The 26187-nt window shown below is 46.3% G+C and overlaps 1 protein-coding gene across 2 annotated transcripts in view; it reads left to right on the top strand.

The window, feature by feature from the left end:
* Window positions 1–3218: 3218 nt before the first annotated feature.
* Window positions 3219–26187, top strand: part of ARFGAP3 (ARF GTPase activating protein 3) — a 42038-nt gene continuing 19069 nt past the window's right edge. Inside the window, exons 1-9 of one of the 2 annotated variants that reach the window (XM_087814957.1) lie at window positions 3219–3347; window positions 9341–9459; window positions 13298–13370; window positions 15487–15618; window positions 16683–16766; window positions 19322–19409; window positions 20515–20574; window positions 22249–22295; window positions 22864–23003. In XM_087814957.1, the coding sequence (XP_087671083.1) occupies window positions 3279–3347; window positions 9341–9459; window positions 13298–13370; window positions 15487–15618; window positions 16683–16766; window positions 19322–19409; window positions 20515–20574; window positions 22249–22295; window positions 22864–23003 (812 nt within the window). In that variant the 5' untranslated portion in view covers window positions 3219–3278. The remainder of the gene's footprint in view (window positions 3348–9340; window positions 9460–13297; window positions 13371–15486; window positions 15619–16682; window positions 16767–19321; window positions 19410–20514; window positions 20575–22248; window positions 22296–22863; window positions 23004–26187) is intronic. The other variant, XM_087814956.1, reaches the window with a different exon arrangement.

Genomic DNA, 26187 nt, shown 5'->3' with positions numbered 1-26187 from the left:
GTAATGCTGAGGTTGAGAAACTCTAACATAGAGGAATAGAGACTGAAGTAAATAGTATTTACATTTGAACATGGGCACACTTCTGTCAGGTCATTAGTGTGGGGGTTGAGTCAATATAGGTGGAACTCTGGTTTTGTCATTGCTCTATCTTCAGTGCACCATAGGGTTCAAATTCCTTTCGCAGTGGGCTGATGTAACCTTGTGCTTACAGTTTGGGCTGGGGGGCCCAGAGCTATTTACTGGCACGCTTGTCCCTCCCTCTGTGGTAGCCCACTGCTGCTTTTTACTTAGTGCTATGCTCATGGATGTGTGAGTGGAGGTTCTCTGTTGACATGGTCCAGCCTCGGTCTTAGGCCTTGTGGGTCTGGGGTTTGGGGTGGGGCTTTCTCAACATTCCTTCCCTCCTCCTGGTTACAGCAAACTTCTGCATGGTGCCTGTGATTGGTCTTGATTGGGGCTTTCCTCCCCCTCTTCCAGTGGTAGCAAACCTCTGCTTGGTATGGATATAGGATTCTGAGTCCAAAGTGTTTCCTGACCTTCCCCCAGCAATAGAGGGATTTTGCTTCTATCCTTCCCCCTGCAGCAATGAAATTTTGTCTACCCTTTTAAAAGTTAGAGGATTTCCTATCCTCTTTTGGATTTGGTATTATGGGGTTTTGCTTCTCTTCCTTCCTGGCAGAAATGGATTTTTGCCTGTACCCTGAAGTAGAGTTTACTGCTTTTGCTTTCTAGGAGATTAGGAAAGGTAGGTGGGAGTTTGTGCCTGTTCCCCAATGGTTGCATGCCTGCCTCACAAGGGGTTTCCTCTCCACCCTTGTCTCCATCTTTCTTGTGAAGAAAGAATTCTGGTGGTTTATGGAAAAGAGCTTGTGAGTGAATGCAAACTCCCTTTGTATCTGAGGCCCCCAACTACTCCAAACTGACATGCTAGTTCACATTTGGCTTTTAAGAATTCATTAAAATTTTAGGTGATTTTCTCTTGCCCACTTGCATGGCAGCCACTTCTTTCTCCTGCACTCTGCCAAAGGTGAGGGAGTTCTTGTGTTCCATCTCTTTGGAGAGGCTTATCCCTCTTGCGATTCAGTTTACTTCATTGCTTTGCAATCTCAGCTCTCTGAGGGGCTCAAGAGAAGTTATGATTTTGTAGATTATCCAGTCTTGTCTCATTACAATATTGGGAGTGATGATCTTTGTGGGGGTTGAGTCAATATAGGTGAAACTCTGGTTTTGTCATTGCTCTATCTTCAGTGCACCATAGGGTTCAAACTCCTTTCGCAGTGGGCTGATGTAACCTTGTGCTTACAGTTTGGGCTGGGGGGCCCAGAGCTAAAAATCTTTACTGAATGCATACTGTGTGTGCCTGGCATTGTCCTAGGTGCTGCGCATAGGGAGGCAGACCAAACATATCTGATCTCATGAAATTTATATTCAACTGAAGGGAGGCAGATATGTTTACATATTATAATATCAGGAGGTAGTAAGTTCTGTAAAGAACACTTAAGCAGGTGAAAGAAAAGACAGTAATGATATATGCCCCTTCCCTTATGCCTGCCTGTTAATGTAGACACTGTCTACACTTCGTTGTACCTTTTCCCTTCTCCTTAGTGATCTGTGTTGGAAAGTTGAGTAAACATGCCCTGCCTTAATCTGATACATAACTTGGTAAGATTTCAGCTCCAAACAGTAAATGGGACCATCATTTTCATCAGAAAGGATATAACTGTTCCTTATGAACATGCCAGGGGTTCTGTTTCAGGTCAAACCCGTCTCAACAGACACAAAACACAGGGGTATATACTTTGACTCGATAGAAAGAAGAACTTTCCAACAGTCACAGCTGTCTGCAAAAAGAGAGGGATACTGCCCTAGCCCATTTGGTTCAGTGCTTAGAGCGGCAGCCCATGGACTGAATGGTCCCCGATCCAACTCCGGCCAAGGCACGTACCTCTGTTGCAGGCTCCATCTCCCGCCCTGTCAGGGCTCCAGCAGGAGGCAACCAATCCATGTCTGCCCCCCCCCCCCCCCCGTTTGAAAAGCAATGAAAAAATATCCTCAGGTGAGGATTAAAAAATTTTTTTAAAAAAATAGATACTGTTCCAGAAGGTCAAGAACTTCCCCTTCCTTGGAAAAGTTCCTGGCAAGTTTCCAGCTTCCCCCGAGGGTGTCTAACCACAGCCTCTAGAAGGAGACCAACGCCCAAGGCTCTTCCTGGGAAGCTGCCCCCCCCTCCCCCAGCGCTCAGCGCCCATTCTTCATCTCTCACCCCACTGTACAGATGCGCAAACCAAGCTTCAGAGACGAGCAAGGACCAAGACCACAGAGCTAGGAGGGGAGGCGGCTGAACTGGGCCTGGGGCCAACGTATTGCATTTGACTCCAAAATCTGGTAGCCTCCTCTGCACCACCCAACCTCAGGCGACATTTTCTGGCGCAAAAGAGGCAACTCTCTTCAAGGGGAGGCCCTCCTGGCTGGTAATGCCGACCAAAGAAGGGGGCGCTGCAGTGCGAGGGGCTGGCCGCCGCAGGCACCCGGCCGTCCTCACCGGTCCCGACCGCGCACCTCCTGCCTCAGGACAGCTGCTCGCTCGCTCTTTCTCCCTGGCCTTAGACCCAACTGGTACCTTAAGAAAATCCGTTTTCGGCGCGGAAAGGATCCCACTCAGGGCAAAAAAAAAAAAAAAAAAAAAGTTAGGGGACTAACGAAAAGCCGGCGTGTGGACCGCAGTTCCCTCAGTCGGGCGTTGCAAACGGAGGCAAGGCCCTTTCCCCTCAAGGCCATCCTTCGCCCCTCGGAGTGGCCGGTTCTGCCGCACTCACGGGACAGGTGAGAAGACCCTGGCCAAGGAAGCAGCAGTCCCTCGCTGAAATGGCAGCGCACCAGGCGAAACGGCGGGCCTCCGACGGCCGCGCTCCTGGGAGCGAACCCCGCTCCGCCCGGCTCGCCACCCACCGCGCCTGCACAAACGGCGGCCGAGGACCTGGAAAAGGCGCGCGAGCCTCCTGCGCACGCGCGTGCAGCGTCAGGGGGCGGAGCTTGAGTGGGCGGAACCAGTGGCCCCGCTAAGCGAGGCCCTCGAGCCCAGCGCGGCGCCTACGCCGACGCCGACGCCGACGCCCCGGCTTGTGGGCGGGGCAGTGGTCGGGGCCTCGAGGGGCGGGGCCTGGTCGTCACGCGCAGCCACGCCCCCTGGGCCGTAGTCAAGCTCCGGGAGGTGGCAACCGCTGGGGATCGGCCCTTCCCGGTTGGCTGGGCAGCTGCGCCCCTGTTCTCTGGTGACTATGGGGGACCCCAGCAAGCAGGACATCCTGACCATCTTCAAGCGCCTCCGCTCGGTGCCCACCAACAAGGTAACGGCCGCCGGGCGTGCTGCGGCTTGCTCGGCATCCCGGCCCGACCCCGCGGGCGCCCCCGCGACGCCGGTGTCCGCGGCGGCGGGAGGAGGAGCCGGCCCGGCCTGTGACACGTCGCACTGGCGGCCGCGGCCGCTGGGCCGCTCCTGGGTCGGAACCGCGCGCCTCCCCCCCCGAGCCTCAGCCGGGGAGGAGCGGGGAAGGGGACGCGCACCTTAGGCCCTGGGGGGGCGGGCCGCAGGGGGTCCTGGGGGCGGGAAGCGAGAGGCGAGGGCCTCTGGGGGGTCCTGAGGGCCGGGAGCGGACGCTCGTGGGTCCCGGACACCGCGCGGGGGAGCGTGCCCGGGGGCGGGGCGGCTTTGGAGGCGAGTGGACGCGGTGGGCTCCCGGGAGCTGGGGCGAGCGTGGCGGTGCTGAGGGCGCGCGGGGAGGACGCGCGGGCTCCCGCGAGTGACCCACCTGTGGCCCAGCTGGGAGGCAGGCGCGGGGCCAGAGCCCCAGCTGGCAGCGCTGGGCGTTGGGGAGCCGGGGCTCGCGCCTTCCCCACCGCCGGGCGCACCCCTGAAGCTCCTCAGGGTGCCTGTTGGACTTGGTGGCTTCCCTGGGTCCCTCCGGGTCCTGTCCCACGGAGCTGCCAAGCGGTCCGTGCGATGGCTCCCAGCGCCTTTCTCCTTCTAAGAAAGCCCCGCACAGACCCTTTCCCTTCCTTCCCTTGGGGGCTTTTTGGAGATTGGGGTTTTCCTTTTTCCCCCCCCCCTCCCCATCTCCAGAGGCTGTCCTGCCCCCCGCCCCCACCCTTTCTTCCACCCCTCCCCCCACCACCACCGTGACTTTTACAACTTTTAGAAACTAGCTGGAGATGTGGTGACGCGTCGGTCTAAGGTGACACCCTCCCCTGAGGATCACAGGTCCGGGCCACGGGTCGGAGTGGAACCTGGAGAGTGCAAAGGGCTGTCCCGTCAGCGTGGACTCTCTCCTCTGCTCCTGCCACAGCTCTGTCTGGGCCCCGTCATCACCTCCAGAGTAAACAGCTGTTCAGGAGCATGGTCATGAGCCGTGACACGATGGCACTGGAAGGTCCTGAGCTTTACAAAACTTAGCTGTGATGGTGGAACAGCCTCACAAGGAGTGAGAAGGGAAACAGTGTGTTGGAAGCGATGTCTGACGAAGGTAGGGAAAGTCAGGAGGAGAAAGGAAGGCTTCAAGGATTCTCCAGGACCAGTTTCTTTGCTGTTTTCTCAGTTTTCCATTTTAGAGTCATCTGTTAATACAGAGTGGTTCCTGAGGATCTAGACAACATTCGGACCTGCAGTTAGCGGTGTAGAAACGGTATTTTTTGGTGTCTGCTTTATCACAGAAACATAACGCAAACACTGTATTCTCCTTGATGGAATTCATCAAAGGAAGTGTGCCCTTTTGAAATAAGTCAGCCCGGCCGGGCATGGCTCAGCGGTTGAGCGTTGGCCTAGGATACAGGAGATGGAGGTTTGATTCCTGGTCAGGGCACATGCCCGGGTTGCAGGCTCGATCCCCAGTCGGGCATGCAGGAGGCAGCCGATCAATGACTGTCTCATCATTGATGTTTCAATTCCCTCCCTCTCTCTTCCTCTCTCACTGAAATCAGTAAAGATATATTTAAAACAAACAAACAAAAAGTCAGTGTATTTCTACTCAGGGACATAGATGGATGGGCTTGTAAATTGTTACCCAGACCCTGCTGCTTTCTAACTATGTCACCTTGGGCAGGTTACTTGAACACTTACTTTGTGCTTTATTTTCCTCATCTGAAAATGGGATGTGAGCAGGACCTAACTCAGAGGGTTATTGTGAGGATTGAATGAGAACATCTGAGAAAAGCAGTTCGAGTAGTACCCCCATATACTAGCCTTCAATACATGTCAGCTGTTTGTTTATTTATTTATTTATTTATTTATTTATTTATTTTTTATGCACAGCACATCTATGGAACATTTTATGTTCTGTAATGCTTTTATGTTAATAAAAGCATTGAGCAAAAATGTTTTCTGGTAATGTTCCACAGTATCATGCTACATTTCTTGATTAAGACATTTTATATGATTGTTAGTAAGAAATGGTGACCTGAACAAAGATGAAAACTAGTTTTAATGATGTGGAAGAGTTGGGTGACAATAAGCATTTTCAAAGTGGGGTTCTAAAAAGCAGCTCTAGGATACATGAGACAGGAAAGGGAGGTGAAGAAAAACAACTCGGTTTGCTTTCAGAATGTGGTGTCCAGTTTCTCCCTTTCGTGTGTGATGACCATTACTCTGGACCCAAGGTTAGAACTCCTAAGGGTCAGTTTTCTAGTTTGCGGAATCTTTCCTGGAAGCTGTGCTGTTCCTTGGTTTTATACTGATTGCTTGAGTGATTCAGCGCGTGCAGCGTGCTGGGCCCTGTGCTGAGCATTGGGGGGTACACTGATGTACCCACAACAAAGAGACAGGCCCCTGCCTTCAGGGAGTGGATAGTCCAGGAGACGAAGGATGGGTAAAGGGCTGCCTGGCCACGCGAGAGGCAGTGTGGTGAAGGGGTGGAGAACAGGCCCCCATGCCGACTGCCTGGCTTCCAGTCCCCGAGGTACCATTTCTTAGCTGTGATACTTCGTATTTCCTTAGTTTTCTCTAAAATGGGGATCAAAACCACACTACATAATTTTGGGGAATGCAGAATGAAACGCAGGGTCCTCGTTGGAAATTAAGAATTTCAGGATGAGCCAGCAGAGCATTAACCAACCATGGGCCCTTCTGAGTGTGTGGCCCTGTGGGACCACACAGATCACACACACACCCTGGAAGCTGGCCCCAAAGGGTAATAACAGTACCTTTGGTAGGGTTGTTAGAAAGATTCAGTTGGCCAACAACAGTGCCTGACAGGGAGTAAACAGTCAATATTAGCTATTATTTCTATAGCAATTATTCTCATCATTCGGCAAAACAAACAGTTTGTTAAAACTATTTCTTGCCCTAGCCGGTTTGGGCATCTGCTAGAGCACTGGCCAGAGCATCGGCCTATGGACTGAAGGGTCCAGGGTTCGATTTCCGGCCTAAGGGCACATACCTTGGTTGCAGGCTTGATCCCCAGCTCTGGTAAGGGAAGCAACAAATTGAAGTGTCTCTCTGACATTGGTGTTTTTCTCCCTCCCCCCTCTCTCTCTCTCCTTCCACTCTTTCTGAAAAAAAAAAAAAGCAATGGAAAAATATCCTCAGGTAAGGATTTAAAAAAACAGAAAAAAACCTATTTCATTTTCGTCACCATGATAATTGATAGTCTGCTTAGAAAAGTGTGTTTCAGCTTTGGTTGGGGATAGCATATCAAAACAAAGCGCAGTCTCATGTCCAGCAGGAGAACCAAGGCGGTGTTTGTAAGCCAGACTTGTATTTCTTTTCTCTTTTTAAAAAAATATATCTTTTTATTCATTTCAGAGAGAGGAAGTGAGAGGGAGAGAGAGAGATAGAAACATCAATGTTGAAAGTCATTGATCGGCTGCCTCCTGCACACCCCCTACTGGGGATCGAGCCCGCAACCCAGGCATGTGCCCTGACCGGGAATCAAACCTCAATCTCCTGGATCCTAGGTCGATACTCAACTGCTGAGCTATGCCCATCCGGGCCAGACTTGTATTTCTAACTGCTCCTCACCTCAATCCCACAGGTCCCAGCCCCAACTCATTAGACCCCCAGTCCCACAGTTCCCAACCCCAACTCGTTAGACCCCCAGTCCCACAGGTCCCAGCCCTAACTCATTGCTCTTCCACCCTCCAAACTGCCCCACTACCTGTGATTGCGCATAATGCCACTTTGTGCCGGGCTGGGTGCTCAGCTCAGCTGGCCAAATAGACTGGGCCCCACCGTCATGGAGCTACATCCTAGCAATTCCTAATCTCAGGTGGTGGGCCAGGAGGATGCTGAAGTCGACAGAAACCCCACTGTTCTTTCTTGTAGCCAGCCTTTTGGCCACCTTGGCAGCAGTTCTCAGACTTGCCTGCTCTGGGCTATGCACACCTGGTCTCTGCTGTCACCTCTGTCCATGGGGCCATTTCCTGCACATGCTTTTGCCACTTACTACCCTTCTAGACTCTTCTTGAGATCCCAAATGCCTCTTGGATCCTATCTAGGAAACTTTTTGCATCCTGTCCTCACTTGCTAAGATTCAACCTTGTAACTAATTGACTTGCCCACTAAACTGTTAGTCTGTGGGCTCTGAGCACACCCACTGAAACACCTCTGTACGTCCACTTTGTGTGCACCAGGTACATACTGATTGTATGCACATACACAACTATCCTCTGAGTAAGTGAGAATTACAAATGGCCTCTTGCAGAGGGACAGCGCCTTTGGCATGACTAGTCCCATGGAAGGAGATTCCTCACTCTGATGGCTGTTACCACAGGGATCTGAATTTCCATGTCCTTCTCTCCCAAAGGCCAGCATGTGCCTGGCAGGGGGTGGGGGTTCAGCAAGTGTATGTGGAATCAGTGATGCCACCTACTTCTTAATACCTCAGTGCCTGCCCCATGTCTGGCACCAGCACCACTGAAATGAATGGCAGGTACCTTTCTTGTCAGTTGTCACTGCACCCCCACGATTCATGTATGCCTAACGTGAGCCTGTGTGGTGAGGGGCTTTGGAAAACCCGCTCGTTTTCGCTCTTGTGTTGCCCTCAAAAGGCCAGAAGCCAGGTCTTTCTTGATGACTATACTTGGGACAGTCTTCACATAGGTGGCTCTGCCTCTAAAGTGTATCTAAAATATGAGTGCTTTTTTTTCTGGAAAAAAATTAAAAACAGTTCTCCTATTAGTGGGATTGTTACTATCCTGTTGTTCTCATATTGTGTTCATTTCCATGACAAGCGCTGCATATTTTAAAGTACTTTTGCGCTCCTGTTATCAGATGAAGAATGTTGACTTGAGTCAGTGTTGAGGAAGGAAGGCTTGGGGTCCCATGACGCTGCCGTCATCTGAAATCTGGGCTTTCCCCTCCCAGGCGTGCTCACGCAGTGGTCAGCCGGCCCCGCTCCGCACTGGCTGTTGGACTCAGGGCCTCAGTTTCTCCCCACTTGAGCCCTCCACTAGGCTTCCCGAGTGTCCTCAAGACACGGCAGCGGGCTTCCCCCAGAGCGAGAGAGCAAGAGAGTGGAAGGAAGTCACAGCATCTTTTACAGCCTAGTCTGGAAGTGACATGTAGCATTTCTTCCATATGATGGTCCACAGACCACCCTGGAAAAGTGAGGGTGTGATTACACAAGAGTGTGAACACCAGGAGAAGAGGATCATTGGGGGCACCCTGAAGTCTGGCCGCCACACTCTCCTCCTCTGGCTGACAAGTGTGTACAATGCATGCCATCTGGTACGGGCCACTGTCCAGGGGACATAAGGCCTTGAGTATTCTCAGCAGGGGCCTCCCTGGCTAGTGTTCATTTACCTGACTGGTAGGAACCCTGTTGATGCTTCAAGGATAGGCAATGGTTAAGATGATACACACGTCTGAGTTCCCTTCACTACCCACTCTGCACAGTTATAATAGGTTTGTAATATTACATAATATACTGTGTGATTAATGTGTTACGTTAATATAATCCTATTAATATATACTTAATAAACTATAGTAATATTGTAATAATAATAAAATAAATGAAAATTTGAAGGTTTTATTTTTTTATTGACTTTGGTGGGGAGAAACCTCAGTTTGTTGTTCCACTTATTTATGCATTCATTGGTTGATTCTTGTATGTGCCCTGACCCGAGGTTCAACTCGAAACCTTGGCATATCAGCATGACTCTCTAACCAACTGAGCTACCCGACCAGGGCAGTTTGAAGTTTTAAAAATCTAGATGAGATAGTTTCTATTACCCAGTTTAAATTGTAAAGGTTAAGCAGCTTTCAAGCTGAGTTACGTAACTGTGTCCTATGGGAGAGCTCATTTGGCTAAAATAAAGTAATTAATAATCGATTTTTTAAATTTTCTTTCAGGTGTGTTTTGATTGTGGTGCCAAAAATCCCAGCTGGGCAAGCATAACCTATGGGGTGTTTCTTTGCATCGACTGCTCAGGGACACACCGATCACTTGGTGTTCACTTGAGTTTCATTCGGTAGGTGAATCTGTCCCCGTGGGGGATGGGAGGGATGACTGTCACATGGGGCTCTTTCCCTTTTTTCCTTTGTTTCTTTGACATCAAGTAAAATGAGAGGTTGGTTATGAGTTATGGAGATTTAAGTTAGATAAGTAAGTAAACTGGGAAATGAGTTCTTTTCTATTTGGTTACTGTTATATGGAGCTCTGTGCCAGAGACACGAGGCCGTGGGGAAGAGTCAGAGTGGAGAGTCTGAGGCAGTATTTCCTTTCCCTTTGTGATCTTCTAATAACTTCGCAGTACAAAGGAGTCCCGCTGAGATACTCACCATAGAAGGAGGTTCGGGTGCTGTGGGTCCGCCCTACACCCCATCAGGTGGAGAGCTAATGTCACAGTTCCTGCATAATTGTACAGCCCTGGCTCCCAGGCCACTAATACTGCAAAGCCTGAGTGATGTTTTTGTATGAATTTTAGTGGCAGTTTCAAACTCGTATAATATGAACGTCATTCTTCTCTTTTCATCTGAAGTCATGGTCTGTGGTGGGCTCATTCTCACAAGTTCCTGCCTTTCGCTTTGATGCTGGCATGGTAGTAGCCTGGGTGGGCCTTTGTGTGCATGAGAGAAGGTGCCCACTCTGGACACACACAGCCCCACAGTCCAGTGGGAGGTGGCAAGTGTCCTGGTGTGAGGTGGAAGAAATTGAAATAATATAAGAAATAATAAAAGGATTTCAGTGGGGCTCAGGGCTTGGAAGCCACTTCTTTTCCCAGGGAAGGAACCAGGTAGGCAGGCAGGCTATTTGGAATTGTGGCAAGCAATTTTATCATATATTGACTTAAGGACCATTGTCAGAACGCAATTACTGTAAAGAGCATTGGTTCCTAAAGGACCACGTCTTATAACTCATAATGAGGTATTTTGTGTGATAGCACAAAAACTAAATAGTAAAAATAGCAACACAGTTTTCTTAATATATTTTAAAAAACTTTCCTGATGCGCTTTCCTGAGTTCTTTTCTCACAAATCAATCTGCAAAGGCCCGACGTGCTAAATATTTATAGCCATCTACTCCATAGGTAGAGATCTAGAAAAGGGGGTTCTTTTGTATGTTCTTTGGTTTTAGAGTATCGGCCAGTTTCTTGTCTTCTTTTCTCTTTTCTTAGCTGCTGGCCTCAGAATATTTTGAATTCACTATCCTGTCCTTGCCTCTTTTTTAAATATTGAGGGATTTAGTTGCCAGGGCAAGTTTATTTTTAATTTACATCTCTCACACCCCCAGATCAGTTGTTTCCAGTGAACGTGGCAGCCTGCCCTGCCCAGAGCCCAGGAAAGCTGGACTCGAGGCAACGTAACTGGTTGTCTCTCTTGCTTTGCTGTGCCTTCCTGTTTGTCCCAGCCAAGCCCTGCCCTTTATAATCGGGCCCTCCCTTTTCCTCACCGCTAGAGCACACTGGCAGTTTAAACCCTCCCAGGAAATGAGGTGGTTTTCTGACGTGTTCCTTGGTTGAGGGAAGGACTGACCTGGAGTCTGGTGAGGCTGGACAGCAGTGTCTCTTGGGACTCTTGCAAGTTTAATCACTAGTCTCCTAAAAGTCAGATAAATATAACTGTATGAATCACAGTGCTTATAAATGATTAAAAAACAACTTAAAAATTCCTTTTTAGAGGGCAGCAGCTAGGATTTGGGCAAGACAAAGCCAAGGATGATAAATAAGGGTACTCAGTAGCTTTTTTATTTTTTTAAGAGGTGGAGGGCTGTTCTTTGAATATTTTTTACTGATTAAAAAATTACAAATACCAGGTTATTGGAGAGAACATTGTATCTTGACTCCTAAGGATTATGGAGGCTGTGGGAAGCTTATTTCTCCTTTACATGGCTGGTTAACAGGAGCTGAAGTGACACTAGTTCTTTACCTTCTCATACTTTTGCTGCTTGCTTTTTTCTTAGCACTCAGACTCTCTTACCTTTCACCATCTCCTAATCTAAATTAAAGATAAGAAATAACCCACAGTGAGTCACCTCCTCGTGCCAGAACGGGCGCCAGGGAGATTCCAGCTTCTTCCCAAGGTTGCCTAGACTCAGAGGCCGTCATCACCACAGCCTTTGTTTCAAATTCCCGTGTGTGAGAGAGTCCCTGTCAGCTCAGCTCAAGGACGATTAGTTTTTTATCTTTATTTCTAAGAAATATATAAAAAATGTTTGACTTCATTTTTTTAAAGATAGTTTAGGAATAGAAGTTGTAAGGCAGATCAGCAAGTCTGAGGATTTGTTGCTTCCATTTTAGGACATAGTTTAAGTCAGGCACTGATTATGCGCCTGTGCCAGGAGTGTGAGAGGAAAACATGGGACACGCCTGTCCTCTGGAGCTTGCCTGTAACACAGCGTAACAGGGTTACCATGATGATGGTGATGGTGACGGTGAGAACTTTAGCCATATGGTGTTTACCATGAGCCAAGCACTTTTCAAATATTAGCTTAATTTCTACAGGAGCGAAATAGATAATCCTATAATTGTACCTACTTTGCAGATGAACTAAGTAAGGCTCAGAGAAGTTAAGTAACTTCTCCAAGGTCATGCAGCTGAGCTGAGGTTTGTACTCTCTCAGTCTGTCCCCAGAGATTGCTGTTAACTGCCACCCAGTGACAAATGGGGAGGGGATGGCACCTAACCCAGTCTGTGGGGGAGGGGGTCATGATAACGTGACTAAGCAAGATCTTTCAGAGAAGGGATTTTAGAACAAGATTATAATTTCATCACCTTGCTTGGTATTCAAATTCTAAAAGGAGATTTATTGTTGTCTTTGGGAAATATGTTTCTTATAAAGTACGGTTTAATTTTTACTTTTTATACCATCATGAAGTAAATGTCATATGTATATGTAATAAGAATATATATTAGTATCATTATTAATCTTAAGGCAGCTGTTGGCTTCAAAATAACATCCTAACATTCACAAAGGTTAAATGATACAAATAGGAATAGAAATGAGTAAGAGGAAGAGCCCATTTTGTGAAGGATATTCTACCTATGCCCATTCTGACATGTCCACATTCCTTTACAGTTAGTGTGGGGTGAGTTGTTGTGGAATTCGCGGTAGTCTTGCTTTTGCTCGTATCTGTCAATTCCATGTAAAGACTTCCAACATTATGTGCTGTCCTGTCTTGCTTTACATTGATCACTTGGTGGACTTTATTGTTGGGAAATACACTTACTGTCTTTGCTTTGCTCTGAGGTGATCTTCGGTTTCAGGTAAGGAGGGCACAAGATGTGGGGTGGGAGGCAGGCACCTGAGGTTTCACGTCAAGAGCGTTCACTCCTGCGATCTCTTCCCTTCCTCTCTGTGGTGATGGTGGGTGGGTCCCTCCACCTGATGGTGAAATGATGAGCATCCTGCAGGGTCCTACTAGGTATCAGACTGGACCCCTGAAAAAATCCAAACAGAACACCTATTCTGAGACACATTATCAAATTTTAGATCATGACCCACTAAGAATGTGAGGCAGTCAGAGTTGTTCAAACAGCCATTCCCTGAGGATATGGCCGGCTGGAGTCAGCGCAGCAGAAGCTCTACTGGCCTGGTGTGGCCTGGCGTGGCTTGCCTGTGGTCGGGCGTGGAGGGGACAGGTGGTTGGCCATCAGAGCCTTGGCTTCTAGGAAGGATGAGGGTCCAGGAGCTACTGTACCAGCAGTCACACACTTTGGAGTCCCAGCATCCTGGAAGCATGTGTCACTGTTAACACACACTTAGAATTCCTCAGGATCCTGAAGATCAAGGAAATCTTGTTCTCAAAAGTTTAGTGGCTTGATTTGGGGGAATAAAAGGATTGACATTTAAGAATGTTCTTTCCGTTTAGATCTACAGAGTTGGATTCTAACTGGTCTTGGTTCCAGCTGCGATGCATGCAAGTTGGAGGAAATGCTAACGCAGTAAGTTCATCTTAGACTTGTTTTCCTTCTGGATAAATGTGTGTTCCACTGTTTGGGAGGCCCTGTTGGGTACAGAAAGACCTGAGGGGCTTTGGAGTTGGATGACCCGATTGACTTATTTATCCAAAAATCTATTAAACACGAAGCTTTGGGATAGATGCTAGTCGTGATGTACAAGACAAATGAGATCCCTTCCCAGAGGCAGAGACAGAAAGTCACTAAAGGAGCAAATAAGCGAGAACCTAACAGATGATGATAGTGCTTCCAAGAAAATTAAAACAGGAAGCAGTGATATGGAGGAAGTGGGAGGATTCTTTATGACAGTACAGTTTTTTAATATATGTGGGTGACTTTTGTGCTTAGAATGGAATGAATGCTTACAGTGGCTTACATCTGAATTCTATTTTATGAAATCTACAAATTTTTAATAAAATCTACTCTCCAAATTTTCAAATACAGTATATAAATATCATATATTAATTTATAAACTTAGTAATTTCTGTGCAAAAAAATAACCAATTAAGTGGTCACTTAATTATAATTGTAAAAGAGCAGACTTTTTTAAAGCCTACTTTCAAACCTAACTAAGGATTCTCAAACATCTTAAACTTCATTTATAAATTCAATATATCTGATTTCTCAAACTCTAAATTGGCAGCCTTACAAATCTAGCCAGCAAAATCACCCAAACTACCTTTACCCTATTTATAAGGCCAAATGGTAGATTTTTAGTAGCTAGAATTCCCATAGATGTGCCGTCAAACATTGAAAGTATAAGAAATCAAATCTGTATACATTTCAAATAAAAATTATATCAACAATTTGATATTTAAAATTAAAATTGTAAAACTAAAATAGTAGCTTTCAAAATACTGGATTCCCTTGTATTAGTTTCTCAACCTTTTCTCATTATTGTTTCCTAAGCAGAAAAAATAAATTTAAATTAGATTCTTTTACATTTAAATTGGATTTAATTTTTCCCTAGTGAGAGAAATTAAATACTAAGGAATATGATTTTGTCTGGTAGGGGTGAGCATTGAAGGGCCACAAACCATTGTAATAACTAAGATTTTTTTTTCACTTTCCAAGAAACAATTTTGTCCCATTAAGAATTCACGCCTTAATATTTCAAGCATCTTATTAGAAACCCATGCCCATTATCACGATGTTCATGGACTTGTTCCAAAACTTAATACTGTGAGTTTGAGTTTGTGTGTCCTTATTTCTAAACCTTCCCAAGGTTGCAGAGTCCCCCACCCACGTCCAGAGCAGTTTTCTCGTCTCCAGCCAGCAGAGGTGGGAGAAAGGGGTGGGGAAGGGCCGGGTCACTGGTCATTCCACTTAAAGCAGTGGAGTTGGAGCCATCCTGCTCCAGTTGAATGCCAGCTCTGCCTCTCACTCACCTGTGTGACACTGGGCAAGTTATTGAACTACTCTAAGCTTCAGTTTCCCCATCTGCAAAGTGTAGATAGTAACAGTGACTTCTGATAGTGTTGCTGTGAGGATTTAATGGGTTGGTGCCCAAAGAACCCAGAACAGGATCTGGTATGTGGTTGCCTAATACCATAGTAATCAAATTGGGTTAATGAAACGGTTGCTCACACAGGTTTTTGGAATACCTGCTTTAATTAAGACATGAATTCTGTAATCCATGTCTGTACATGGGCCTTATAAGGTAGTTCGAATCAGCTTCCTCTGATTGTTTAAGCATTTTATCACCTTGCCTGTGCTGTGTTTGTTAATGAATAAATAGTGCTGAACAAGGTGAAGCTTAGCATTGCTCCTAACCAATTTGTCAGAAATCCAAATTGAAATGGATTTCTCATGAATTAAAAGTAGACCTGAGTGGAAAGTGACCCCTCAGATAACAGAATGACGGAGGTGGTTTAATGGAGAAGCAAAGGGCCAGTTACTTCATTTTGTAATTCAAGTCTCACGTCTAGTTTTACCAAAATTTTCATGTTACATGTGTAGAAGGTATTCCCTTTTACAAGGAAAAATTTATTTGAAAATTCCCGTGGTTCGCATCATTTTGGTTTTCACTAGTATTTTCACAAGCCCTTCGTGGCGTGGCGTTCCCCGCAGTATTGCTAGTAATGCGGTGCTTCCTCCGCAGTCGTCCTTCTTCCACCAGCACGGCTGCGCCACCAGCGACGCCAACGCCAAGTACAACAGCCGCGCGGCCCAGCTCTACCGGGACCGGGTCAAGTCCCTGGCCGCCCAGGCCACGCGGAAGCACGGCACTGACGTAAGTGCGGCATGACGTACGCGTGGCATGACGTAGGTGCGGCACTGACGTAAGTGTGGCATGAAGTAAGCATGTTACTAGCATAAGGACGGCACAGACGTAAGGGCGGCGTGACGTAAGGGCGGCGTGACGTAAGCCCATGGGTTCGCGAGTCTCCTTCTGACGAACATTGGGAAAGGTAGTTCCTACCGCAAACAGTGAAGTTTTCCGGCGATCCCCGCCGGCGGGGACGACGTCCGGGCACTGTCCGGGCACTGTCGCTGCTCGCGGCAGCTCGCTCCCGGGCCGCGAGGCCCGCACGAGCGCTGCCGACCCGCCCGGGCAAGTCCGCGGGCAGCCGCCTCCCCCGGCCACGCTTTCGTCGCCGGTCGATACCTGACCTTGTTTACCGCGTCTGCTGAGACGCGCCGTTGAATGCGCACTGTGACCGCACATCCGCCTCGCCGGCAGCGCTGCAGCTGGGCCTGAATAAAACTTTTCTCTGGCGGCGCATCAGAGCCTCGCGTGCCGCGGGCCACATATTTGAGCATTTCACCTACAAAGCTCAAATATGTGAACACGTGGCGCTCAATAGCCCACGAGCAGGACACTTGTGTACACTATGCGCTGGGAAAAGGCGGAGTGTCGCAGGGTCATCTCGGCTGGGAACGAGCGCGTCAGGGACCCGGATCGGGTCCTTTGCTGCTCCGCGCGTATCGGTGAAGGACCACGAGCCCGAGAATTGATTTGGGGTTACAAGTAGGTTGTGGCGAGTGCATGGATTTGCAGATAAGGGGTCCCAGGCGAGGAGGCTGGACTGTAGGCTGGGACCTGCACTGAGGTCTGGGGCCCTTGATCTACCCTGTTCAGAAAGGGCTGTGGCGTCCTCAGGATCTGCGAGCAGTTGCTGGATTCACCTGTTCCTGAAGCGTGCTCGGGGGCCCTGTGCAGGCCTGTTACTGTTTTTACAATAATGGAAAGTATCAATCTTGAGCAAACAGGTTTCTAGAAAGGGAGCGGAGAGTATGAAATAGAACCCTCAAAGCCAGGGGAAAGGCTAAACAGTCCTCCATGTTTTGTTCTAGCTGTGGCTGGATAGTTGTGTGACTCCACCTTTGTCCCCTACGCAAAAGGAGGAGGACTTCTTTGCCTCTCATGCTTCTCCTGAGGTAAGTATGATTTACGTGATTTTGCAGTGTGCTTACTATGACAGGAAGGGTGTGTGTTCAAAATGTTCCAGTTAGGATACAGGCCAAGCTGCTGTGACAACCCTGAAATATAGTTGTTTAACCGAGATAGACGTTATTTCTCATCAGCAGTTCAGAGGTAGCTGTGCAGGGTTGACCAAGGGATTTATTTTGTTGCTCTCATGTGTGGCTTTTACCTCAGTGTCCAAAGTGGCTGTTCCAGTTCGTGGCCTTTCCCATCAATGGGAAGAGAGCAGACACCCCGGAAAACAAGTGCCCGTCCTGTTACAGACAAAATCTGGGGGTGGTGCCCATCACTCTGCTCAGGTCCTGTTGGCTAGAATTTAGTTGCATGTCCTTTACCAGCTACCAGGGAAGCTCAGAAATGATTACTAGTAGTCTGCCACGGTTCAGTTCAGAGCTCTGGAACTGACAAGGAATGAAGACAGCTGCGTTTTTAACCCAAATTTTAGCAGGGGTTTACATCTCATCACCCCTGGTTGGCTGCATACATAGGATGTATCTCCAGGCTATTGTGAGGATGAAATGAATTAACACGGATCAAAATAATTAGTACCTAGCACAGAGCGAGCCTTCAATAAATGCTGGAAGTATCATTATGTTCATCTTTGTGGTCTGATAGCCGAGGGATTTATTGTGGGCTGATAGCCAAGCCATTGTCCTGTAGATATTCCCAAAATTGCTTAAATTGGGGAATATAGGCCTCTGAAGCCTAAAATATTTACTAACTGGTCCTTTAAGGAAATGTGTGCCGGCCTCTGGCTAGAGCCTCAGCTGTTCTGTTAGCCTCTCTGCCTCCTCTCAGTCCCACTGGGGAGGGGGCACCATTTGCTTAACTGCTGCTCAACCCAGTCTTTAATTTCCAAGTAAAAACTGTAATGTTTTGTCAATTGCTAAACCTTGATTTTTTTGCTATTATAATTTGCATAGTTACCAGAAATAATTATCAAAAAAGAGAACAGAGAACAGTAAAAAGATAAGCTGTTTTATTGTGAGCTTTGATATTGTTTAATTTAGAACCAGATACAGAATATCTATGCTTAGTAGCTGAGCAATGTTAGGAATAGAAATGATGGTTAAAAAGGAGAGAAATGACTAGTTGGGTGTGGGTTAGAGTTGGAGATGTTAGTGTGAATTCATGTTTATTTTACTGTCTCTGTGTACACACGTACACACACAATGGAGAACTAATTCTAGATATGTGTGTGTACATGGATTAGTACACACATATATGTATTGCCTGGCTCTGTCCACTGAGAGGGCCTGGGGACAGTGACACTTCAGTACAGCAAGCACACCCAGCACCCAGATCTTGGTTTCTAAATACCATTCTCCACTAAAAGGAACCCGAGCCGCCACTGGAGAAATGGCAGGTTGTAGGCCTGGGGCTGCAGGGCAGATGAGCCTGGAGCGTCCTATAGAGCTAGAAAGTAAGGAGGTGCTGGGAAGAGGGCACAGGAACTGGATGAGACCATGTCTAAAGGACTCAGGCAGCAACGTGAAGGAGCTCCCAGTGGTCAAAGTAGGAACAGTTTGAACAACAAAATAAGTAATGACAGTTTTGTATTATAATCCAAAGGATAAAATAAATATCCATTAGTCTATACTGATATAAATGGATGATCAAATAAATAAATGGGGAGAAGGGACAGTCTTCCTTATAGAAAAATCCCAAATCATGTATAATAGGTTCTCTACCTTTAGGAGGTAGAGCTTTATGCCCCTCCCCTTGAAAGTGGCCAGACTTGGTGACTAGCTTTCCAAGACTAGATGATGGAAAGGGGAAAACTGAAGTCTGTTGGGAAAAGACTGGCAGATCCCACCTGAACCAAGTGCTCAAGGTTGGCATCCCCAGCGTTCAGTCATGTTGACGTGAGGCGGTGAGAAGGGCACCTCACCTCCGTGGGTTTCTTCCCACAGATCTAGTCTAATCATGAGAGGACATCAGATAAACCCAAATTATGGGACATTCTACAAAATATCTGAGCAGTACCCTTCAAAGTTTCAAGGTCATGAAAAACAAGGGAAGACTGAGAAACTCTTACAGACCAGGGAAGACTAAGGAGAAGAAACACAGGCAGTGTGGGGTCCTGGACTGGATCCTGGGACAGAAAAGAAACACTGGAGGAAAAACTGGTGAATTCCAAATAAAGTCTGGAGTTTAGCTAGTAATGTACCATGTAATTTTTAGTTTTGACAGATGCACCATGGGTGTTTTTACATTAAAGGAAGCTGGGTGCAAAGTAAGAAGCTCTACTATCTTAGCAACTTCTGTGTAAACCTGAAATTATTGCATAGTATAGATTTTATTTTTTTAAAAGGAGGAAAAACAAGGAATTTGAGCATTGAAATAGAGACTTAAGATTAGACATGTTTAAACAGCATCCTTCCTTCCCACTAATCCAGGTACTAAGAAGGTGACTATTTAAATTATTAGGTTTTTTCCCCTGCTTTGATTTATTTTTTTATGACTTTTCTTGCTTTGCCTGCTGATGACTTTTCTCACTTTGCTTCAGGTGAGTGGCACAGGATGGACCTCAGCACACCTAGAACCATCTTCTTTAACACCAAGGAACGTGGAAGCCACCCCAGCAAATAATGAAGGTAGTCCTTTTAAAAAAAAAATTGATTGATTTTTAGAGAGAGACATCGACTTGTTGTTCCTCATATTTCTGCACGCACTGGTTGACCCTTGTATGCGCCCTGACGCAGGATCAAACCCACAACTTTGGTGTATGAGGACGACGCTCTAACCAGCTGAGCTGCCGGGCCAGGGCTGGTAGTCTTTAGAACTGTCACAGGCTGCGTTCCTGTGGTTCAGTGGCATGCTATGAAACTATTAGGAAATAAGACCAAATTGGAAGGGGCAGAGTAGATTACTGAACACAGAATATGATCTCGTTTATGTAAAAAACAGAAACGAACACACGCACACACACACACAACATATCTGTGAGATATACACCCAGTTGTTAACTGGAGAATGAAATTACTGAAGATCTTTAATTTTAACTCGATATAATTTTGAAGTGACTGAACTTTTATAATGAGTATCTGTTTTATAATCAGAAAATAAGATTTCAGCCAGGCTGGTGTGGCTCAGTGGTTGAGCACTGACCTATGAACCAGGAGGTCACGGTTCGATTCCTGGTCAGGGCACATGCCTGAGGGCGTGCAGGAGGCAGATTGATGACGTTTCTCTTTCACTGATGTTTCTCTCTCTCTATCCCTCTCCCTTCCTCTCTCTAAAAAAATAAAAAACATCTTTAAAAAAAATACACTTGTATTTTAATACACTTTTTTTTTTTTAATTTTTTTTAATGTCTTTATTGATTTCAGAGAGAGGAAGGGAGAGGGAGAGAGAGAGAACATCAGTGATGAAAGAGTCATGATCAGCTGCCTCCTGCACGCTCCCAACTGGCGATGGAGCCCGCAACCCGGGCATGTGCCCTGACCAGGAATCCCACCCACCTGGATCTACTGGATCCTAGGCCGATGCTCAACCGCTGAGCCATGCTGGCCGGGCTTAATGCACTTTTAAATCAGAAGTCTTACAATGATAAAATAGAACATGGAGCTAAAAAGGAAGGGGATCATTGACGAAATCGGACAAGATATGTAGTGCTTAGCAAGTCGAATATATTACATGTTCAAAAGCGACTTTAATGAGTGTATTTGCTGTGTTAATATCAATATTTTTAACTTGCAGGTGGACCAGAGCAAGGACCAAGTGTGGAAGGTCTTAATGTTCCAACCAAGGCTCCCGTAGGTAATGTGCACAAGAATATTCTGATTTAGAGAGTGAGGTTCATTAAGAAAAAAATCAGTCTGTCTTTGCAGTCTGCCTAGAATTTATAGAGTATATGGCACCATGACTGTCAATCTATAGTCTCTTAGTGGGATTTTATTAAGCCAGCATGCTGTTCTGTGTTAGCGGGCTCCAGGCTGTGACATGCAGCCACCCCTATGGGCCTGGCTAAGGTGGCTGTTGGTGCTTTTGATTGGCAAATTTACATTGGGCTGGTTGATGTTCCAGCATCAGCAGAGGTCAGAGTGGCCACACCACTCCTGTTTACTAAAGGCTTCTTAGCATCTTCTCCTCTCTGGTTCTACAGTGGGTGAACTTAATCTTTAATTTCTCATAATCAACGAAGTATAATCTGAAATTGGTACATATCACACTGCATTAATTGGAAAGCAACTGCTTTAGCCTGGCCGACGTGGCTCAGAGGTTGAGCATCGACCTATGAACCAGGAAATTGCAGTTAGATTCCCAGTTGGGGCACATGCCCGGGTTTCGGGCTCAATCCCCAGTGGGGATCAGGAGGCAGCCGATCAATGACTCTCATCATTGATGTTTCTATCTCTCTCTCTCCCTCTCCCTTACTCTCTCTCAAATCAATAAAAATACTTTTTTTAAAAAAAGAAAGAAAAGAAAGCAACTGCTTTAGTGAAAGAAAACTGAACTGTTAGAAATATTCCAAATCTCATCATCCTGTGTTAATAGACTTCTAGGAGGCTGGGAGCAGGATATGTGACTGCAACACAGACCTAAAGAAGTGGTGGGAAGGAAAACGTCGTGGATCTGTTTCCACTTGAAATGGAAGGATGTCATCCTTATGTTAGGGCTGAACATTTCAATCATTTGTTCTTTGTGGTTTTATGCTGCCTTTTCCTGTTAAAGCACATTCTCAGCTATGTAAGAAAAAAGTTACACATTCTAAAAACAGAATATATCGTCTGTGATTAAATTTTACCCAAAAAAAATTTTTTTAGAAACTTTCTCTAAAAGCATTACATATTTTTGTGCAATTTAACAAGTACTGCTACTAAAATAATAGGATGCTTTATATTTCTTGAATAATATGATAAAACCTGTATATAAGTGAAAGTGGAAAAGCATCACAGACTGCTTTAGTTGTTTACGTAATGCCTTGCTGACTTTATATTTTCAAAGAATTTTGAAAGTTTTTGAAGAGTGGAGGTTGATGGGAGAGTATGTTCTAATATACACGAGATGGCTCCTGAAGAAAGCAACAGGTGGGCCATCTCAGGCTCTTCATTTCTTTTCAGTGTGGTGTCCAGAAAGTATGTTTTCTGCATTTGGATGCTACGTGGAGATACTGAGGACTCCACTTTGATAAAGCTCTGTTCTTCTAAAATGCACTCGTAACAGAGTAGGCAAAAGTAGGTCTACAGTTGTGAGTATGCGAAACACAGTTTACTCTTGTATTATTGTTTATTAATTTTCCATACAAACAACTGTAAACCTACTTTTGTCCCACTCTGTACTTGTCTTCTGGATGACAAACTAACGTGGAAAATGTTATAGTCTCTTAAATAATAATATACAGTGTCTTAGAATTTTTTAAAAGAACACACTAAAAATAGAAAAAGTATATATTTCTATTGGTCTGACTTTCTACTTTTTATTTTTTGACAGAGGTGTCCTCTATCATAAAAAAGAAACCAAATCAAGCTAAAAGAGGAGTGAGTATGATATATAAAATACCTGGTAGCTCAGTTCTGAAATGGCTTACACACATGAGAAAACCACCCATCATTTTATTTTAGTTTATTTTGAGCCATGTTACATATAATAGATATGGCCTGGCTAAAGACTGTATGTTTTTCTCAGTGAGGTAAACATTATACCAAGTGAAGATTTTCTAGAATGGGTGTTGAACATTTCTTCTGTCAATGATGAAATTCTAAAAAAACCCAGCAGAGGTTCGCTGGGAGTTTCTATGATGTTGCATTTCATAGCAGTGCCATCTCATAAGGCCTCGAGGGTTGTCAGCTGTTGAGCTTTTGGATACATGATTCCTTTTAGAGCCCCTGCCCTGGAGGCAGGCGCCAGGGTTTGAATCCCACCTTCATCACTAACTGGCTCTGTGTTCCTGCTCACGGCACTTAACTTGCATGAGCCTCAGCTCCTCATCCATGAGCTGGGGCGAAGATTCGTGCCCACTTGTCACAGTGCCCGCCGTAAATGTTAGCTGTTGTAACAAAACTGGTCAAACAGTTTGGGTAGAATATTATCTTATATATCTTCTAGCTTGGGGCCAAAAAAGGAAGTTTGGGAGCCCAGAAACTGACTAATACGTCCTTTAATGAAATTGAAAAACAAGCCCAAGCTGTGGATAAAATGAAGGAGCAGGAAGACTCAACCAGGACGGCACCTAAAGAAGAATCAATGTGAGTTTGTCAGTTACAGTAATACGGTTTTAGTGAATGAAACTATTAATTCACTCCCGGGGTGACTTTGCTCATGCCACTTATTTTTACGTGTGTGTGAGGAGGGAAATGCAAAATTTAGTTTTACGAAAATGAGTGTCGCAATGCTGTATAGACTGGAAGGGAGAGAGACTGTGGAGAAGGGATAGCAGTGGAGAGTCCCAGCTGAAGTGAGAGCAGGAGAGGATGGCGTCAATGGGAAGGGAAAAGCAGATGTGTCAGGAGGTACCCACGGAAGATGCTCAACGGCATTAGTCATTAGGGAAATGCACAGTGAAACCCCACTTCACTCACTAGGATGGCTGCAGTCGAGAAGACAGACAGCCACAAGTGTTAGCAAGAATACAGAGAATTGGAATCTCATGCATTGCTGGCAGCAATGTAAAAAGTTAAACATAAAGTTACTGTTATGACCCAGCAGTTCCACTCCTAAGAGAAATTAAAACATACGTCCACACAAAAACTTGTACATGAGTGTTCACAGCAGCATCAATCCCTATAGCCAAAAAGTAGAAACAACCCAGATGTCCACCAGCTGATGAATGGATGAACAAAATGGTGTATTCATAAATGGAATATTATTCAGCCTTAAAAAGGAATAAACTACTGGCACATGCTACAACACGGATAAACCTTGAAAATGTTGTGCTAAGACGCCAGTCACAAAGACCATGTACTGTGTGATTCCATATGTCTGAAATGTCCAGAACGGGCAAATGCGTAGAGACAGGAAGCAGGCCAGGGTTGCCCAGGGCTGGGCCAGGGGTGGGGGGAAGAAAGGGGTTATCGCTGACGGGCCTGGGGTTTGTTTCGGAGGTGATGAAATGTTCTGGAATTAGATAATGGTGGTGGTGGCACAACATGTGACTATACTAAACATCACACCACTAAATTATATACTTTAAAGGAGTGAATTTTATGGCATGTGAATTGTATCTCGACAATGAGAAAAGTATAGTGTAAAGCCCCATTGAACTTGGTGGCCACCCTCTGGATACATGATGGAAGGTGGGGTATGTGGTCCCCAGAGGTTTTGAGCCTGGGTCACGGGGGTCTGAGTCACACTCAGGGTGAGTTAAGAGAATGAAGAGGAATTGAGAAGTGTGTGCTGGGGCCTGGCTTGGCCTGGAGAAGTGGAGTGATGGAGTGGAGCACAGCGAAGTCGGGCGGTGGTCTTACGTGCTACCTGAGAGGAGGCCGTGCTGCAGGCGCGTATCCGGGCAAGTGAGTTTGGCAGTGATGTCCAGGTCGGACAGAAGGGGAGGAAACTGGAAACCAGGAGGCCAGTCAGGAGACCGGCGTTACGTAAACGTGAGGTGCTTGAGAGCTTTTCCTTTGTGTTGAAAGCAGAAGAGAAACACGGGCACCTGGGGAGTACACGTGAGTGATTGTGGACGGTCGTGAGGAAGACAAAGGCAGCACAGAAGGAAAGGCAGCTTAGAGTCCTGTTTTATGCGTTTACTTTAGTAACATGGCATTTCTCTTATTTTCATGTGTATTTTATCAGATTTAGCTTGAGCAATTGTAGACTTTATGATGGAGACAAAATAAACATTATTTTATGTTTATTTTATGAGGTTGTTTAGGGGAGTGACTTAGTAACTGCTCATTAAAGTACATTAAACAGTATGGCTCAGCGGTTGAGCATCGACCTAGGATCCAGGAGATTGTGGTTCGATTCCTGGTCAGGGCACATGCCTGGGCTGCGGGCTCGGTCCCCCCTTGGGGGGCATGCAGGAGGCAGACTGTCAATGACTCTCTCATTGATGTTTCAACTCTCTCTCCCCTCTTTTCTCTGAATCAATAAAGATATATTTTAAAAATAAATAAAGTACATTAAACAGTGCCTGGCACACAGTATGTGCTCAGTCATTCTGATTTCTTACTATTCATGCTAAGTTTGCTGACTGGAACTCGTATGGTGAGCGTAGACAGCTTGAAATTGAGTTGTTTCCCCTGTCATCTAACTCATAGAACGTAGGGGGCAGCACTAAACTGTGTGTAGGTTCAGTGTGGTTTGAAAAGACATAAAGTCTTAGTTGTCTCAACTTCACTTTAATTTCTGTGACTAAGCTAGGTTTTTGACCCTGGGAAAGGGGGGAGGCTAAATCTGAGGGTTTGGATGGCTTCTCTTGGTGTTTAGAAGTGGGCTCTGTACAGGCGGGTCACGCGTGGTTCTCCCGGAGAGCGGTGCAGTCCCGTGCCTGATGAGAACAGCAGACCTGGGGTGCAGAAAGCCACAGCTCCCTCCCTGCAGGTCAGGTGGGTGGAGGCTGGTTATTAATACTGGGAGCAACACCAGCTTCTACCTGTATTTTTCATTAGGACTGTTTAGTACACTATAAAAGCAAAGAAGCAGGGCAGGGGGATTTATGAATTTGATTTGGAACCCAGTGGTTTTGACAACTCCCTTGGCCCTGTTCAGAACAGCCACGTCACTGTGCCTGAGTCACCGTCCTGCCTCTCGGACCCATCGCTGCTCGGTTTCACCAGACCAGTGCTGTGCCAGTTATGAGATGTACACCTTATCCCTGTACACCAGGATGTTATTCTTCTGCGAGTTAATGCAGTTATTAACTTTATTAAGTAAATGAAGTTAATTCAGTACATTGCCAGGAACAGTATTGTTTGTTGTATCACCAGACTGTGAAACTGCACTGTCCACGCAGCAGCCTGATCCTCGCCCGCTGGCCATTTCTCGGCCCAGCCTGAGGCATCTGTTCTATGCACGGTCAGTAGGAAGCGTGAGAAGTAGCAGAGTGTCCCCCCCACACACACTTGATCTGAGTGCCTTGCAAGCGCTCCCTGGAGCTGGTCCTGGGAAGGGCTCCAACAGTCCTGAGAAGCACGAGTCCCACTTCTCAATTCCATTAGTGCTTGCGGAGCGTGCGCGTTGCAGTAGCCCGGTGCGAGAGTGCCAGCTCTTAGCGCGGGGCAGACCCCACCCCATGGCACGTGTCCTCAGAGGAGAACTTCTAGTAGGACTTCTTCATCCCCATCCATTCATCTTCCCCAGAAGAATGTTGCCACAGTTACATCTATTCACGACTTTAAACAGATCTGTTGTTTCCTTCCAAATATACTTGAGAGAGTATTTTTTTCTGAGTCATAAAACAGGTATATTGCCACAACCTGTTCTGTAGGA

The sequence above is a fragment of the Miniopterus natalensis genome, chromosome 2 (genome assembly GCF_054644295.1).
Source record: "Miniopterus natalensis isolate mMinNat1 chromosome 2, mMinNat1.hap1, whole genome shotgun sequence".
Taxonomy (NCBI): domain Eukaryota; kingdom Metazoa; phylum Chordata; class Mammalia; order Chiroptera; family Miniopteridae; genus Miniopterus; species Miniopterus natalensis.
The sequence above is the reverse complement of the archived record's forward strand: the minus strand, read 5'-3'. Positions and strand labels throughout refer to the sequence as shown.